Raw genomic sequence first — 19,368 nt, 5'->3', positions numbered from 1 at the left:
CAACCGGGGTCGCTGGGGGAACCGGAGTTAAACCGGAAACAACAGGCACAGGCAGAAACCAACACACTCACACAATTACGGGGCCAGCTTACATTCGCCAATTAACCTACCACTCACCCTTTTGGACCGTGGGAGGAAACAGGAAACCCAGCAGGAAACCCAGGCGAACATGGGGAGAGCATGCAAACTCCACACGAGAAGGTCCTACACCCACCCCGGGGACCGACCCCAGGACCTACTTACTGTGAGGCAGCAGCGCCACCGTGCCACCCCATTGTGATAATCCATCCATCCATCCATTTTCCAAACCGCTTATCCTACTGGGTCGCGGGGGTCCGGAGCCTATCCCGGAAGCAATGGGCACGAGGCAGGGAACAACCCAGGATGGGGGGCCAGCCCATCGCAGGGCACACTCACACACCATTCACTCACACATGCACTCCTATGGGCAATTTAGTAACTCCAATTAGCCTCAGCATGTTTTTGGACTGTGGGGGGAAACCGGAGTACCTGGAGGAAACCCCACGACGACATGGGGAGAACATGCAAACTCCACACATATGTGACCCAGTCGGAGACTCGAACCTGGGTCCCAGAGGTGTGAGGCAACAGTGCTAACCACCGCACCACCATGCCGCCCCCATTGTGATAATGAACCCCTCAAATCAGATACCGTATAATTAAAAAACACACAATAGCATAGTGGTGGGTGATATAGGCAATATTTTATCGTTACAGTGGTTACGGTTTATACATGCAAACCTGGGTTCTCCATGATGCAGCTCGTTTGTGTCCATTCTCACTTGTTTGTATTAGTGATTCAAAGTTCGGTTGAATTTCCAGAACGGATTCTATTCACAAATAATGAATTGAGCATCTGATTCTAAAAATCATTTTGGGTGGGGGACACTACATACTGCTGCACTTTCTTTGATTACTTTTATTGAAACTATGTTATGTTGACATTGTGGGGACCATTTTTTCGGTTCTCACAAGCGTAAACTCTATTTTATATAAAAAAAAAAACTGACTGCAATCGAAAAACTAAAAATGTCAAAAGTTTTGTATTTTGTTTGATGGCTTATGGTTAAGGTTAGGGCTGGGTAGGGGTTAAGGTCGTCATACCTGGGATGACCATTTTGCCCATAGAAATGAATGGATGGTCCCCACAAAGATAGAAGTACAAACCTGTGTGTGTGTGTGTGTGTGTGTGTCAGTGAGTGTGTGTGTGTTGTTCCTGTCTAGGATGTATCCCTACCTTATACCTGGTGCTGGATCCTGCTAGAACACGTTCTGGACTCCTCTGTTTTTCACTGTCTGCTTTTTTTGGCTCCTATTTCCATGAATCCAGCAGCTCTCTGGTTAAAAAAGCAAAAACAATAGCAATAAATAAAAAATAAAATAAGTATATATTTTAATTTACAGACCAATTTTTGTGCAATTTCACCTTTATTACTTTAGAATTATTCTAAAAAATACGTAGCTCTCATATGCCCTTCACATTCCGGCACCTTCTGATTTACCAATTAAGCATTGCTTATGCCTATGCAGGATAGGTGTGGGGTGTGATCAGCTCAAGTCTCCGTATCTGTGAACAGAAGGTCTTTGTTTCAAGCCCAGCATCCCCAGAATAGTCACATGTCTGTGGACCTTTAGATGAGGCCCTTACTGTAACTCACTGCTCTGGGGTGCCGTGTGTGGTTGACCCTTTGCTGTGACCCCCAAACCATGCTCTCACCTGCATGTGTGTCTCACGGAGAGCAAGTTGGGATGGGCGAAAAGAGAATTTATCCGCAGGGATCAGTAAAGTATTATTATTCTGATAAGCAAATGGAGAATCTACGTGGGATTTGTAGCAATACGTACTGAGTGTAGAGATGGTAATTCACTCTTATCATTTAGGCTGATATGGAAAATCCTGTTTGCAAAACCTGTATCAGCAATGCTGTTCAAACAAAAGAGAAAAATATCCAGTCCCGCCATCATAAAGTAATAGCGTATTAAAGCATATCTGCACTTTACTACGTGCATTTATGTATATGTATTATGTCTAGAAAGATGGGGTGTCCCCAGTCTTCAGCTTCCCGGAATAGGGTTCAGGTTCATCACAGCCCTGTAAAGAATAACTGGGTATGTAAACTGGATGAGTGACACTACACACTCCAGCAAGTTTTACAGGTGTTTTACAGTGAATCACTATTATTACATGTTGCATTTTTATTATTATTATTTATTTCTAGTGCAAATTATTGAAATACGGTTTATGAGTTTCTGATGAAGTCAAGCATTTTATCACTTACCGCCATAACGGCATTTCTGGGATGTGGGGCTGTAAAGATTGTGTTTATCTGTGTTTACACTGGGCATGTGTAGGACATCGAGAAAGAAAGGGAACACCTCAGATGAGGAAGCGGAATCCTGAACCATGAGAATGCAGATGGTTCATGACATATGACACCAGCTAACAATAAATCCTCTGGTCTGTGAAATTGCTTTACAATGTCCCTAAGGTTGCATTCAGGTATATATCGAACATTTATTTTTTTCTGCAAATTTATAACAGTGGATGTTTTTTATTGACTAACCAAACCGTGTGATTTCTACAGGTGCTGATGATTTATGCTGGTCCACCTGCAATCTCCTCACACAGTTTATTACTCCTTCGAACGAATATGCGGAAAAAATATTAGGTACATCAGGTATATATAAGCGATCATTTACGGTCATTTGGGACAGACCTGGGTAAGTGAACCATGGGGCTTCACACCTTAACTTTCCTACTAAGCCTTTTGCTGGCCATCAGCGACATCCATGGTATGTACATATACTACATGTATTTACTGTAATCTGCTCATTTTTTATTACCTAAGCAAGATAACCAATATGCACCAGCAAGGATAACAATGATAGCCAATGGATTTTTTATATTTCTATAAAAACTAAAATAAAATTCCATATATTGTGTGTGTTAATGATGTTTTATATGAATTATGCAGAAGGATGATTGTAAACTGTCACGCTGTATGTATTTCAGGAAGGTCCGGGCTAAAAGGTTAGTAATACCAAAGATTTACTTGGATTATTAACATTTTAAATGTACAACTTTCTGTATGAATTCTGTATTCTGTATTTTAGATGTCTGAATATAGTTCATTCAAGCTGGAATGTGACTCAACATGCTACTGGCATTCCTTTCAGTTGAAAAGACAGAAAATCCTAATTTCTTCACCGTTCTAAAGTTATGAGTGATTTTGAAACAGTCCATTTGAACCAGTGCAACGCTTGACAAATTTTCACCCAACTGAGGAAGTAAAACGTTAATTAATGAACAGACACTGTAAACCATCAAATTTCCATGTAGCAGTTTTGCAAAAGTACGTAAATATCACCAACAGGCTCTACTTTCTTAATTATTCACCCAAACCCATGAGTTTTGTCACTAAAACATTCCGATGTGCTTAACGCATTATAAAATGTTCGTAATTCTTTGTTAGGCTATTTCACCACTGACTATTCCACGGACTCCTGCATGTACGGCTGTGGTTACTCCTACCACAGCTGCTCCTGCAGAAATGACTGCTGGTACTATTATAACTGTTGCTCCGACTATAGAGGTAAGCAGCCAGGGAGATCACTGTGTCCTGCCAAATACACTTTAAAGTCCTGCTTTTACCTCACTGATCTTCTGCAGGCCTACCCTCCCACCCGCTCCCTCTGGTCCTCCTCAGCAGGTCTCCTTTCTATCCCAGACATGGGTTCTACAGCATTTTAACACATTTAAAACTGCAGTGAAACCTCACCTTTTCAGGCTGGTATATTCACTTTGAGTCCATCTGCTTGAAAGCTCGTAACTTTTTACTTAGTAATGTCTGATTGTATTGATGTTAAAGTGCTGTTGTTCTTATTCTTTTTGAGGTGATCTTGAGTGTCTTAAAAGGAACCTTTAAAATAAAACATGTTACTGTCATCATCATCATCATCATCATTATTGAGCAGCTCTCAGTATTACGGTTTCTATCTACTGTGGTTGACTTCTTTATGGTATTTGGAGAGGCTAATGTCTGTAGATACGTCTGATTTGCTTTAACTTTGGATGAATAGTTCTAGCAAAACTGATCACCGCTATATTGTCAAAAAAGTGGAAGTAGCCTGACATCATTATGTTCAAACAGGTAGCTGTGGAATCTTTATCGAATATCGATTTATCGAATATAGGGAGAATGATTAAGTGTTTATGCAAATGACAATAATTTATTCAAGTTTCATATTCCTTAACAGACCTTAGTAAATAATATGATTTGTATGTATTTGGAGTATTTTGATACATGAAATATGCTGTTCATCTATTTATGGCAAAAAATTAACAGTAAATATTTATATTACATAAAGTGCTAATTTTGCTTGAAAGGTCTTAGTAGCAACCTATATGCAACCTATATACACTTAATTTCCATATTTTAACAGAGTTTACAGTCATATTATATGTTTCTGCTGTCTCTGCACATAACATTTTTTGTTTTGTTTATATGTTTGTTTAGTTATTTATTTTTCCGATTCAACCACCATTGCAAGTTTCAGTTAAAGGAGGTTAATTTATGGGAACCACATGGTAATCTTTCTCTTTCTTTTGTTTTACAGAATACTGTGATCCGGTAACGAGTACCATGCCAGGTATTACAGTCCCTATAGATTCCTGTGGAGGTGTATTAACAAGCTCATCTGGGTATTTTTCCAGCCCTAATTACCCCTATGGCTATTTCAACAATGCACGCTGTACTTGGCAAATAAAGGTTCCCAGTGGACAAAGGATCGTTTTGGCACTCGTAGACATACGGTAAGTGTGTCATAAATGAGAGTGAGCAATCTTCAGGATTACAGTATAAGTTCATAATATGTTGCAGGGGGTCTGAAGCACAGGGGAAGTTGGAGAGGAGATCCAGGCAGGGATAGTAATCCATTGCAAGGCACACTATCACACGCTAAGGACAACAGCGATTCACTTTGCTGCATATCTTTTTGCCGGTGGGAAGAAAGTCACATGACCGAAGGAAGAACATGCAAATTGCACACACCACCACACACATGTCGGGTAAACATATCTTTATGGGGACCACTCATACATTTCTATGGGGAAAATGTTAACGCTAACTATGACAACCTTAACCCCTACCCAGTCCTAACCATAACCATAAGTAACCAAGCAAAATTCAAGGGTTTTTTGCATTTTAGTTTTTTCATTGCAATCACAGATTTTTTATTAAGGAAGCTGGTCCCCATAAGGGAAAAAAATGGGTATTCGTCACGTTGTGGGGTCGTTGTGTCCCCATAAGGTAAGGTATGCCTGCTCTGACACACACACATACACACACACACACACACACACACACATGCACACACATCTTTGTGGGGACTCTCCATTCATTTCTATGGGGAAATCTCTAATCCCAACACGACGACCTTAACCCCTACCCAGACCGTAACCTTAACCATGAATAACGAAAACAAAATACCAGACTTTTGGCATTTTTAGTTTTATGATTGCATTCACAGATATTTGTGGGGACCTGAAAAATGGTCCCACAACATCTAAAAAAAACAGGTTTTTATTACATTATGGGAGACATTTGGTCCCCCATAATGTAATAAAAACATGACACACATACACACACAGGCTCTGGGGCAGGAATCAAGACTCACAATCCCAGAAAAGTCCTCGTTTTATGTTTAGAACATAAGAACTATATAAACGAAAGGAGGCCATTCGGCCCATCAAGTTCATATACTGTTACTTTCTTGGCATATACTCTCACTGAGACACACAACTAGAACCAATTTATTTGATGGAAATCGAACTAATACAGTGGATATGGCAATCCTAGCCGTAGCTAAATAATATATTTAGTATACCAATAGTAATGATTATATAAATGAGCCGCATTCTTTCTAGGTTTCTTATATATTTTTCATTAATTGTTTAAAAGCATTGCAGGTGAAAACCTGACTGCACATGTGACAGCTTTATACAGGCAGTTTAAACTTGGATTCCGTGTAAGAAATAAAATGAACATTTCCGGGGGGGAATATTCCATTGGGTTGTCGGATACTGCGTGTCAAGCAAGGATGGGAAATCACATACTTCTGAACTCAATGTTTTTTTAGATTGGAGAACTGCGGGTGTTGTGACAGTGTCACAGTGTATGATGGCATCTCAACCAGCTCCACACTCTTGCAATCATTTTGCCATAACAATGGAAGAGGCCAACCAGTCTACTCTTCTTCAAACTACCTGACTGTAGTCTTTAAAACAGACTCCTCTGTTACAAATATTGGGTTTAAAGCCATCTACAACACTGGACAAGACAGCTGTAGGTACAACTGCGGCTACAGTTTGGGAACCTGCTCCTGTTCCTCCTCTTGTGAATTCAATGGAAACTGCTGCCCTGATTTCTGTGCCCACTGTTACACTGGTAAGATATGAATAGATAATGATCATTTCATATGTATGCTGCATGTTGCGCATTTTATATAACACATTGTTTTTCTCTCTCTCTCTCTCTCTTACAGAATACTGTAATGGCCCTAACGGGAAGTCCTAGGACAACAGAATCAAGTATTATGTTTTTTTTTTTTTTTAGTAATTTTTATCTTATTTTTGCCCATATAAATTTTTTTTTACCCATTTCAAGCAAAATAAGAAATTTGTCATAACATTTCTCTGGCCAGATCTTTTGTTTTCCTCATGAAAAAATGCCATACATACCTGATCATTTTGTACTGAGAAAACAATATAATCTTGTGGTATTACTAATATTCTTTCCTTTACTAGGTGTTACTTCTGCATCTTGCATGTATAATTGTGGCTACTACCTGGGAGCCTGTTCATGCCAAGATTCCTGCCAATTCTACGGCAACTGTTGCCCTGACTTCCACGGTAATCACAAACACCCGGCATTCTGTAAGGGACATCTACAAAGAATGAGTACAGAAAAGCAGTAGATGCTGCATGAGGGAGATTGGTCATGCAAGATTTAATTCTTACTGTATATGATCTATGTTACTGAGCCCCTTATCTTTCCTGTTTTTTACAGATTACTGTGAGCATAATACAACAGAAGGATATTATACACCAGGTACCATTCCTGCATTTCTCTGACATATTACTTATATGCAGGTCTAGTATGTGACCTAAGACACCTCTATAGTAGAACAACAACAGCAATAATAATCTTTGCATGTAAATGTGAGAAAAATTCCTGTGTGATATTTCATTGCAAAGAAACATCTGCAGGCTGTTTCTCAGAATTCCCAAAATGCTTACCGTTTGGTAAACGTCTGATCTTTACTTCTCCCTGAAGATTCGTCATCCTGTGGAGGACACCTCTACGGATCTGGATCATTCCTCAGTCCCAATTACCCCAACTATTACTATGACAATGCTCATTGCGTTTGGTACATAACTGCTCCTCCGGAACAAAGAGTCTTTTTGACATTCAACGACATTAAGTAAATATTAAATTTGCATTGTTTAATAGTGATCACATATATGCATATACATTCCCATGCGAATTGCCTTTAAAATGACCTGACGTTATTTTTTGACAGCCTGGAGAAGTGCTGCAGCTGTGACTACATTTCTGTGTATGATGGGTCGTCCTTGAGCTCCCCGCATCTTGGTAACATGTGCTTCAATAGCACCATAGGGATGTTCCACTCCTCCTCTAGATACCTGACTGTTCTCTTCAGGACTGACTACACAGAGGTTGGCAGAGGTTTCACGCTGTTTACAGCAGTTCACTTTCAGAAAGCTCAGGTTAGTACCCTGGGGGGGGGGTGATTTATATTTTTACGTATACCCACTGTTTATTGTCACAAACTTTTACCTCAATGAGGTCAGAGATAGAATGATCTGGATCTTGCGAGAGGATTGACAGCATAAGAAATTTGAATAGTAGCTAGGGTCAGTGTTTGGTTGTGTTTAATAATCTCGCAAGTCGTCCAAATTTTATTGAAAAAATATATTTAAAAAAACCCTGTTGAACTTTTGATTTCAGGAAAAGTGGACTGCTCATCAGACAAAATGAATATAGTAATTCAGGCTTCTTACCTCAGGAGATTTGGGTACAGTGGCAATGATTTATATCTGAATGACCAATACTGCAGACCTCAAGTGTCTTCCTCCGAGGTCATCTTCAACTTCCCACTGAACACATGTGGTACACGGCAAGAGGTACGACACTAGTTCAACCAAACAAAAAAAAATGGTTTTTGGCATAGTTTGAAATGAAGTTATATTATTATCATATGCTTTATTAGCTAAAATGAGAAAATAACTGCCAAGGCTGTCAAATTCACTAAATTCTGGTTTACTTTAATTATATTACATTCAAAAACCTGCTCCCTTAATCCCAATTCACTTGGCCTGGTGTACTTTTGCGGGGGGGGGGGGGGGGGGAGGGTGAGATTCTTTGTAGATTGTGTGACATGATTTTTTTTTCCCATTGGACAGTCCAGCAATGGTAAAGTCATCTACACCAATAATGTGAGGGCTTCCCAGTCAGATACTGGAGAGATCACACGTCTGTCGGATTTCCAGTTGCGAGTGGGTTGTTACATGGAACCGGACACCACCGCCCATATTATGTATGAGGCCCTTGAGCAAGTTGACGCGAACATCACAGGAATAGGGCACTTCAATGCCTCCATGGTCTTCTATACCTCAAGCAACTTCTATTACCCAGTGCATGACTCCCCCTACCGGGTGCCTTTGAACGAGTACCTGTATGTGCAAGTCCAGTTGCAGAGACGTTCCGACAACCTGGTGTTGTTCTTGGACACCTGTGTCGCCTCTCCCCATGAAGATGACTTTAAGACGCGGACGTATGACCTGGTCCGCAGTGGGTGAGACAGGCTTTGTTTTTAGTTTAGTCTTTAACACTTTATATTCCAATTTAAAGTATTATGTATTTATTAAATGCTATAATTCAGTTTCTTAGTGTAAATATCCATCCATTCACCCACCCATCTATCCATTTCTATTCCTAGTAACAGGCCACATAGTACATTAGACATGGGTACTTTCTCGATAGGACACCAGTGTGAATGTATATAATTATATTTATTAATTATTCAGACAAAGTTATTGGGTGATGGGTGGACAAATCAAGAGGAGGAAAAAATCTGCAAATAGTTATCATAAGTCTGAACTTACAATGGTACTTCAGAACTTAAACTTAATCCGTTCAGAACTCAGGTTCGAATCTTCCCCATTAGAAATACTGGAAAACCAATGAATTGGTTCCTGGCCCCAAAAATTACACTTAAATATGGGTTTTTTTTTTTAGCATTTAAACACAAAATGCAAAGGATAAAACAAGAACAGCATTTTTTTCTTAATGGCTTCCAAAACGATAAACGATAACGGTTGTTGTCATTAGTCCTATGTATTTAGGCCGCGATTGAGTTTATTTCCTCAGTCTGGAAATTATAACATCATTGTGTTCTTCTGCCTGTTCTCAATTAAACCCCGTGTTTCCCGATCGCTTGAGTCCTGTCCCTGCTGGCTCGGCAGATCGTGACAACCCCAAGCCATGCCCTGACATTGCGCCAACACTAGACTATGTCATGCAGTCCATTGTTTATTCTTATTATTGCTCTGTATTCGTTAATTTGTTCGTAAATCGCAAACTTTTAGGTTGTAACAATTGTACAGCTATTGCGTAACTTTTTGGTGAGCAATGGCTACCAAAATGATATATATAGTACAGTGTATTACCTGATATTTTCAATAAAAAAGCACTATCACCAGCAAACGACGCTACCACAGCGAATGCGAGGTAGAGACTGAAGCGATACGTTTGTTTCCACTGAGAGACGTGCCGCGTGATTCATTCCCTCACGCGTACAAGTTCTCAGGTCGGTTCTCGGTTCGACTTCTGAGATTCAGATCGAGTTCTAGGGCTTTTTTTTTTTCAAACTGGAGGGTTCGACTTGTAAGAAATTCGAGTTCTAATGAGATCGAGAACTGAGGTACCACTGTATTTTATGATCTTTTTTGTTATCTGGATGCAAGACGCTTAGCCTTGTTTGCCCTTGTCGATTGACTCTCTTTTTCTTTCTCTATCAGCTGTCAAAAGGACAACAGCTACTATGTGTATAGCGGCGTTCCCAAAAGTGTCGCCCGCTTCAGGTTCCAGGCTTTCAAGTTTCTGCGCACGTATCCTTCTGTGTACATACAATGTAAAGCGGTTGTGTGTCAGGCCAATGACATCAACTCGCGCTGCACCCAGGGGTGTCGCACCCGCAAGGCAAGATCCCTGAGCTCTGCTCATGGAGACGCAACTGTGGTCCTGGGGCCCATCCAACTAAAAGGTAAATGTTACCCTTCAAAGAGCTTCTTTCCATCCTTTTTCTTCCATTTATTTTTGTTTTCTATTTTGTCAGTACAGATTAGTATGAACTGATCGGTTTTAGTAACAAGAGAAAGAATGGTTCTTCCAGTGCTGTGTGGCTCGATGGGTTTGGACCCCGAGCAGGTCCCTTAGCCTCCTGTTGCTCCAGGCTCGACCCTGCAAGCGGGCTCGACTCTGAATGTGGGCTCGACTCTGTGCTGTAGAGCAAATTGGGTTTGTTGAAAAGAAAATTTACCCTATATTGACGAATGAAGTGTTCTGTTCTTATCTAGCATAGGACTGCATATACGATGAAATATATTTGTATATATATATTGCAGATATATACATATATATCCCAGCTGACAGTCCATAAGACAAATATACAAGTGCCCATCACCTGAAGAACAGTCGTGGTTAAGGGCCTTGCTCAAGTGCCACATATGAGATCATTAATTCTGCCAGACGTGGGATTTGGCCAGGCACCCTCCAGACCATGGCCACTAGGTCCTCAGCTGCAGAACTGCACACCATCCAATTAGTTACATCAATGTGTTCTTTTTTTTTCCAGATGACACAGAGGCGGGAGACGCCGGTGATGCAAAAGTCTGAGACACGACAGACAACATCCCGATGTTTACATTTCCTACAAAATCATTCATATTGATAATTACTGAAAGCATTTAAAGAAACCCGTAATAACTTACTTTAAGATTACAGCATTTATAAAATGTTTACTGCAACACACTATAACCATGATTAAAGCATTAACAAAGGCAAGACATTTTGTCTTTTCCTTATTGAGTTACTACTAATGGTGCATGTTGTAACAGGTATAAATCAGCTATAGTTTGCAGCTGAGCTGTGTGTTATTCGGAACTGCAAAATGCAATTTACAAGTCAGCAGAAGGGTTTGAAACAAGGGCATTCAAATTATGCTGTTAAATATGTTTATGTCACGCAAAATAAGCACAGCTGTTGTTGAAGTGGAATCTCTCATTACCTGAAATCTACACGACACGCATGCATTGGATTAAACGAGTGAAAAAAGACATGAGACAGAAGACATGCTTAGAAAGCATAGTTGCCTGACATCTACAACATCATTAGGATCTGAACAACATTCCTTGCACTCATATAACCTGCAACTACTTAAAATCTGATCAGTTTTGTAGGCATAAACGCCACAATAATAAGCACAGCTGACAGAGCATTGTTTTATAGTACATTACAGCAGTATAGTAGTTGTCAAAGTGATGGACAAATGATAAACTAGGATACCTTTGTCACAAAAGCTACTTTATTTTAATGTACAATTACACTGGATTTATCTCAGATTTTTTTGAGCATGCCATGCGTGACAAAGTTCCCCATAGACAGTCAATCCTTTATAAATGCAGTAATTTACTTGCCCAACTCTGTGTATTTCTACTTGCAGGTAAAACATCACTGTGCATTTGTATTGTTTTCTCTGCAGTCACCATAGCAAGTTCTCCCGTAAATCTGAGCTTCCTTGTGGCAGAATATTTACTGTCCTCCTCTACACAAATAACCCCTGGATCAATACCAATCAAAGAGGTTCTGAACCCGCTGCCCTTTCAGTTTCAGATTTTTTGAACCAAACTTGTGTGTTTATGTAGGTGATCTCACCAAGTACCGAACTGCACAGTCTATGCATTACAGAAGTACAGTCCATCACAGACCATATATGCTGCAGGTCAATTCACCGACACCAATTCACCTTCATGTACGTTTCGCGTGGTGATGAAACTCATGTAAACCCCAAAAAAGCAGATATACCAGGATACATCAGAGGGGCATGGATACCGTGAAGAATTAAGGGGCCCAGAACTTTACAGGGGACTAGGAGGACCCAGAATTCGGAATAGAACAGCAATACTTTATTAACCCCAGTGCTAAAATCATTCTGCATATCCCATCTCGGTCTCCATGAGACACAAACACACATGTATACACAGATGAGAGCAGGTTTTTGGGCTGTTAAGTAACTTTAATGCATCTTTTGCATTGCAAGGTTTGTTACATATCTTTGTCACAGCAGATGGCGACAGAGGAAAAGAAAAATCCTCAAACGTTTAAACCAGGAGTTTTTTTTTTTGCTGAAAATTGAACTGGAGTGATAAACCAAGACGCTTCTGTCATCATTACATATGGATGCATTGAATTATTTTTCATACAATCATTAACAGTTTTTGCTAGTTAAGTACTAGTATAATGTCCAATCATTATAATTAAATACCCCAGTCTATGGCTGTACCACATGTATACTTACTATCCCTGTGTAAGTGAATATTGCTTCTAAATTACTCTTAAATTTTTTTTTTTGAAAAAACTGGTAACTGTTATCATTACAAATAATAATGCATTCATAAAGCATTATAAACATGGATATAAGTATTTGTCATAAGGCATAACACATTATAGCCATGTTTATTACGCATTATGAATTCTTTATGAAGCTCTCATCTATAATGCACTATAGATACCTTTAGAATGCATTATAACCGTCGGTATAATGTGCTATTGCTTTTCATAAATATTTATAGCAAACGTTAATAATGCTTTATGAATGCATATAATGCATTATGAATGTGTTTAGAAATTACTAAAAACTTTAAGTGTTACCAAAAAAACTTTATAAGGATACAGTAATACAGATTGCTCCCTAATATAGGTATAATCATAGCCAAATTTTTGATGGTTGTAGAAGTTTTACTCCGGAAAAAAAAACATATACAGTATGTATTGAAATTTGATTGTGATTTTTATTTCTTTTTTGAAAGTAGAAGAAAGTTGGACTGCCAGGCTGCGTCTATTCTGCAATGCCGCTCACATTGTTTAATGGAAGGAATGAACACATACAGACACACACAAATGAAAATACTCTATCAGTGAGTGAAAGATACGTTTGTATATGAGATGTCAAAGCAGAGTACAGCAGGGGGTCTCAAGGAGCAATGCGATTTAACCTTCTCGCCGTAAGCACGTCAGTTAAATTTAATCACGTGCATGTGTAATTTTCATTTTTAACACTAGATGGAGTGCTATGACAATACATAACTTGAGAACACTGTGACAGACTGGGATCTCCTACAAAATGCTATTCAACGTTATACAATATTTACAAATTATACAAATTTCATAATGAAAATAAACAGGTCAATAAGTCTTGTAATGTGTCATGCTCTTAAATAACTTGCTATAATAAAAAACGATTTTGATTATCGTTGTGCTAAATAAATATTACTTTGATTATTGACATGCTTAATAAATATTAACTATCTTTATTGTAAAGGCTGTTCAAGGTAAGATTTCTGCTTAATTTTGATGAGTAAAACTGTGTGCCTGTTTATTGAAGCCAGTTACCACCAAGATCATCAGTTACAGTAGCTTTTAATGGCTTGTAAGCACCTTATAGTCTTGTAGTCATTTAATTGGAGATTTTTAATTTGTGATATTTAGATATAAATTCTTTCTTCCCCTTGAGGATCAATTATTTAATAGCTAAAAAAAATCTGCAAATCAGCTTTTTAATAAAAAAAGAAAATCTCTTAAAAAAGTTTAGTTACATTTCACAGTCGACCTTGTGACATATCACAAAAATATTATTTTGAAATCATCCTGATAATTACAATAAAATGTCAGTGAGAGCCGTTGGTATTTTTCAGCTTTTGACCTGCTTAATTGCATGTTTGAGCACAGAAGACACTTAAATGTTTGGCGGTGAATAATTTCATGCATCTCATGCATGTTGCCCTAATTAAAAATGGGCGACTTCATGATGCACTGTGACAACAGAGCAGCTTATTTTAATTGTCTGTGAAGCAGGTTATGATGGAGCACAGCCTGAGATTAACGGTCATTAATACATGCGCCAGAGAATATCGAAAAAAATCATGTAATTCTCAGTGTAAATACTGAAAAACTGTAAGAAATACGGTTGTGAATATCAATTCCTGCTAAATCACATTCTGTTTCATTACAATATGAAGTTTTTATAAATAAAAATAATTGTAATCATTATTTCTTGCTTTTCTTATTATTACCTTCAATTGTCTTAAGATAATTTTGTGAATGTTGTGTTTGGACAATAACTAACGTTTTTAATAGTTTTTTTTTTCATTTTTACGTTGTGTATAAGGATTAATAGCAATGTTCCATATTTTAGTGCTTTTTGCATATTTTTCATAATTCTGTATTTACGCAATATGATCATTGTTAACATTGTTGAGCCATAAACATACGGTGGCCATTATGACATACGGATTTGTGCTTTTACAGGTTTTACGTTTTTGAATCACTGATCTGAAATAAATGCTACATCTACAAACCGCACCTGCTTCTTAGCAAGTGATAGAGTCGTCCACTTACCCTAATTCACATTTAAAGGGCTTGAATTAAAAGGCCTCCATTCCTTCTAAACTGGTTGATTTATGTGCTGTTTGCAGTTTTATAGGACATGAAACAATTAATTTCCTTCTGAAAGGAATTGGGAATTAATTTTGAAAAGCCCAGGAGCTTTTTTCCAAGACTCCAGTCATATGCTGGGTTCATTTAAAAAGCTGCATTGGATATTAGCCCTAAAGAAAGGTTTTTTAATTCTTGGGAAGTGGATCTATGGTAGCAGTAGTCAGGCGCATGTCTACGTAGTCATCACCACAAAAAGGGTGATGGAGGACCCTGGCTTTATTCTTCTTGTTGGGAGTCTATTCCTTGAGATCCTCTGCTCGACATAAAGCATTTAAAAAAAAGAGAAAAAGGAGAAGGGATTACGATAAAAAAAAGTACAAATTAAGCTTTTCATTCTCCCAGCACTTAATTTCCGTGGTACTATGCCAGGCCCTGTCTAATGAATGTAATTGCTGCCTTTGATGAAAATACTATTATCTGCTTCACACTTTAAATGGGCAAACAAGACCCCCCCATCAGTTCTTCCCCACCCCCTCTTTTACCCTGACTATGAGATCTCTAATTATGCAGGGAACAAGTGGCTTTTCACAAAGAAGCGTGTTGTTCTCGATTGCTAAGAATCGGAGGAAAGCTACATTTGCACAAAGGACAGATTAGGTGTGATATACGCGCCGCAAAACCTATTTCCTTGATTAATTTCCTGCAGCTTCCAGTTTTCTTTTCCTCTCACTTACATTTTGCTTTAATAGACAAACTTCTGGCTGATGGACTGATAACTGTGTTGACTATCACGGATTTATTGCCAAGACAGTGCAAGTATCCATAAATATGTCCCAAAAATAACTAAAAAGAAAAATCAACCCAAATCTTTACTAGATATTGTTCAAACAACAGTTTCTTCTTTCATATTCAAGCCCTGAAGCAGGGAAGGGGCCATTTTTACTTTTATTAGTCTCTGATGCCGTCACCAACTGAAGAATCACAAATAAGCTAAATATATGACTGCATTTCAGCAGAAAATGCCTACTGCGCTAGAATGAACTGTGTGCTCTGGAACTTAACCATTTTCAGTGTGTTTTTGTCATTTTGTATCACATGCGTGACATGATTGGTTGACATAAAACTCACCGTAATGTACAGTTTGTTTGGTGATTTCTCATTCTTGCTACCACACACACTTGGTTTTCTCTTCTTGTAATCTGTGAAGCATAGTTTCACTTTTTATTCCACAAGAGTTAAAGCACAAAAGCGGCCAGGTAGCCCGGTCACATGACCTGAAATGGTTTATGTCATTTGGAATGGGCTACCATCCGGACTCGGTCAAATTGGAGAACGATTAGGCAATATTTTTGATTGAAGTGGCATTTTACCAGTATTTATTCGAGACACCGAACACCAAAACCACAGGCTACAAATAAAGAAGATGGGATAATAGCTTTTGACTGGTCCAGTTGCACTCAACTTGAAATGAAGTGTCCAGTTGTGAGTTATCACGCCCAAACGCAATTTGTACAGCTTGAAAAGTGGGAACATTTCTCTAGCTTGTCACTTGAAGACTATAGTTCATTCTCTTGAATGAATCTCTGAACGCACACTTGCCCTATCACCAGCATTCTGCTACGGTATGAAAAGGGTTTAATAGATTGCCTGTCTATGAGTAGATAATTTAAAGAACTTTCTACTAAACATCATGGTCTTTTGTCCCTTTGCGATTGTACAGATCTATGGGTAAAGATCATTTTTAAAATGTGCAATCAGAAATGTATAAGTAAGTTTTGGAATAGGTAGTATTTTCATATTCTTTGCTCTTGAACGCAATGCAGTAACTATAAACATGACCTGGGGGAACAAACTTTGAACCTAGGGGTGAAAGTGCTGCATGGAGAAGGTACCTTGCATTTGCTGGCCCAGTATGGAAGCCCATCAGGCATTTGGCAAGAAGGGCCGAGGTTTGATTGGTCCTTAGTGAAAAGTGGCCCATGATGCCTGAGTCCACTGTCATTCCCCCCCTCCCCCCCCCCCCCCAGGCATCATTAGCGTGGGATATGATGGAAACAGTCAAGCTAATAATGGGACGGATGACTGAACTTTGACCTTATCGATCCCTGTGCAGACCCAGCTGGTCTCCAGCAAACCCAGTCAGCTTGAGGAGTATTTAAAGGCAAATACACTGGGCTGCTTAGCCCCCTGCATCATTAATTACATTTTCACCTGTGACAGTGACAAACGTCCCATGTTACACGGCAGTTTATTAGTGTCACTATACAAAATACTGAAAAAATATTGGCAGAAACTCCTGAGATCTTTGGCGAGAAATCAGTCAGGCAGAAATATGAGCCCAAAGAAAATAGGATTATTAAGTATACATTTTTATAGTTCAGCTCGTATTTACATTATGATAGAATATGACCTTACGATATAAGAATGAATATACCACGTGAAGGATTCTGTTCAATACAACTTTGGTTGTTATCTTTTTTGACAGATTTACACAATCACAATCAGTGGAAGGCATGCGGATGTATTTTAGATTTCCTGGGTCCCTATCATAAGAGTATTATTAAATCTGATCACCTGTGTTTCAAATTATTGTATTTTTATGTTTTCATGTTTTTTTTTCTGTTTTTGCACTTTTTTTTTTTACTGTTTGGTAAAAGTAGTAATAAAAAAAATTATAATCCTTGCATCAAGTCCCGCAGTTGATAAACAGAATTTGAAGTACTACAAGTTAATATGTTAATATTATGTCACATTTGTATTTAGTTATGTGTATCACTCAGGGACCCCACTTAGGGGCCCATAGAATCCTACCCCCCCCCCCCCCCCCCTTTACGGCACCTCTACTCACAAGCTACTACTCCACATCCAAACAAGCTTGCATTTACTAGCAATCAAAACCAAACCTGTATTATGTGCCCCCCTTAGTGTCATCCTAAACTTACTATTCTTTTTGCCACATTTACTCTGTTTCCTCTGCCATGTCTTCAGTATATCTTACTCAGTCGTGCCATCTATACCCATCTCACACTATTCTTCTCTATCTTCTATCTACACTTTACTCATGGCTTGGTCATACTATTTTCTTCATCATACAAATGCTACCTCTTCCATTCAAAGTAGCCAAAAGTTAATCCCTGTCTCATTTACTATGTTTTATCTTTGTCCATTTTTCCAAACATCAAAATTGGAACCTGCGTTTTCCTTCTAACACACACCTGTTCCTTGCTATCTCACAGTACACTACTGTTCCCTCCTCTTCCTATCGCACTGTAGTACTTGTATAGTACACTTTTCATTTTGAACAACAACCTTTTACATTTCCCTGTCCTTCTCGCTGTATCCCCACCTTTATTCCTTATCTTTCATACCACCGTCACATTAGACCTTCATTTTATGTTCCCACTGAACTGCAAGGGTTGACTTGTAGACTTATAAAGAATTGGCTTTAAGGCTTTTGAAATGGACTGAATCTGCCGTGGGTCACAATGGGGAAATAAGTGGCAAATGTAAGTAAGCAGGAAATAGTTTTCTATAAATAATCAAATGACAAAAGCGTAATAATGGGGCAGGGTGTTGTAAAAAATATATGTAACCAATTTTTCTGCTATTAAACTGAAATAGAAAGCAAAATATATAATAGGCTGAAGGAAAAGTTTCATTCCAAGCAAGGGAATAAATTTCATTTCTGTGTCAGAGGACTGAAGGAGCTGTTTTGGTAATGGGAATACAGTAAGGGTAAAAAACAAAAGAGAGCACGCCCATCTACAGCATCAGTTGGTTAATACTTGTTTGCATTTTCATGTGTTTACAGGTGAGCCCCTTTCATCTGTCCCTCCGAAGTGCAATTTTGTGCCTGTTTTTTTTTTTTTAAACAAGTAATCCATGCTTCATTTTGATTTGCTAATAGGACGACTTGAATTGTTTTTTCAGAGAAAGGAGGGAGGATGTACAGCAGGCAGGTGAAAATGACTGGATGAGCCAGCTGTGTGGATGGAGACTTTCCTTTGCTGAATGCAAGGTTACAGTTTAACTACAATAGCAACAAAAAAGTAAGTCCTACATACTATATTCAAGCACTGCCACCGCACTACACTTGCCCCTGATGTGTTGTTGGTATGTGCGAGGCATTGCTATAACGTATGACTTGTCACCTCTTTTATGAAATCCTTAATTGCGTTCTCCAGAAGTGATTCGGAGAAAGGGACATGAATGTGCACGGAGTTGATTTGTGATCCTTCTGAGCCGAACTGTAATTTATGGTTGTAAAATGGCTGATGGTTAATTTTCTGGCTGCCCTTAGGACTTCCTTGCAAATCAGATTTCAAACTTGATGGTAGCCGTCCAGTTGTGGAATAAACTGAGTAATAGATAATGCCAGGTTTAGACTCTGTAAATGTATCCCATGCAGTGGGGCATGGAGTGTCTTAAGATGCTCTCTCCTGCTATCGAAATTTGTGCATGTTTTTCTCAGGTTAATCTTGGTTTACTAATGGGCTGTGATATAACCGTATGCAGGATTCAGGCAACCGGACATGCGAGACGGATCCTA

General features: G+C 38.8%; 2 protein-coding genes across 2 annotated transcripts; both read left to right on the top strand.

The window, feature by feature from the left end:
• The first annotated feature begins 2,985 nt into the window (after positions 1–2,985).
• LOC125739368 (deleted in malignant brain tumors 1 protein-like) lies at positions 2,986–6,478 on the top strand. Its single transcript, XM_049009411.1, has 4 exons — positions 2,986–3,052; positions 3,495–3,614; positions 4,639–4,834; positions 6,160–6,478. Exons 1-4 carry the CDS (start codon positions 3,001–3,003, stop codon positions 6,476–6,478), a joined length of 687 nt encoding a protein of 228 aa, XP_048865368.1. The 5' UTR covers positions 2,986–3,000.
• Positions 6,479–6,581: 103 nt separating this feature from the next.
• Positions 6,582–11,168, top strand: LOC125738615 (CUB and zona pellucida-like domain-containing protein 1). Its single transcript, XM_049007772.1, has 9 exons — positions 6,582–6,610; positions 6,827–6,931; positions 7,089–7,130; positions 7,356–7,503; positions 7,603–7,814; positions 8,052–8,227; positions 8,507–8,898; positions 10,124–10,368; positions 10,960–11,168. Exons 2-9 carry the CDS (start codon positions 6,847–6,849, stop codon positions 10,998–11,000), a joined length of 1,341 nt encoding a protein of 446 aa, XP_048863729.1. The 5' UTR covers positions 6,582–6,610; positions 6,827–6,846; the 3' UTR covers positions 11,001–11,168.
• Positions 11,169–19,368: the final 8,200 nt, after the last annotated feature.

The sequence above is a fragment of the Brienomyrus brachyistius genome, chromosome 3 (genome assembly GCF_023856365.1).
Source record: "Brienomyrus brachyistius isolate T26 chromosome 3, BBRACH_0.4, whole genome shotgun sequence".
NCBI lineage: Eukaryota > Metazoa > Chordata > Actinopteri > Osteoglossiformes > Mormyridae > Brienomyrus > Brienomyrus brachyistius.
This window is presented reverse-complemented; position numbering and strand designations above follow the sequence as displayed.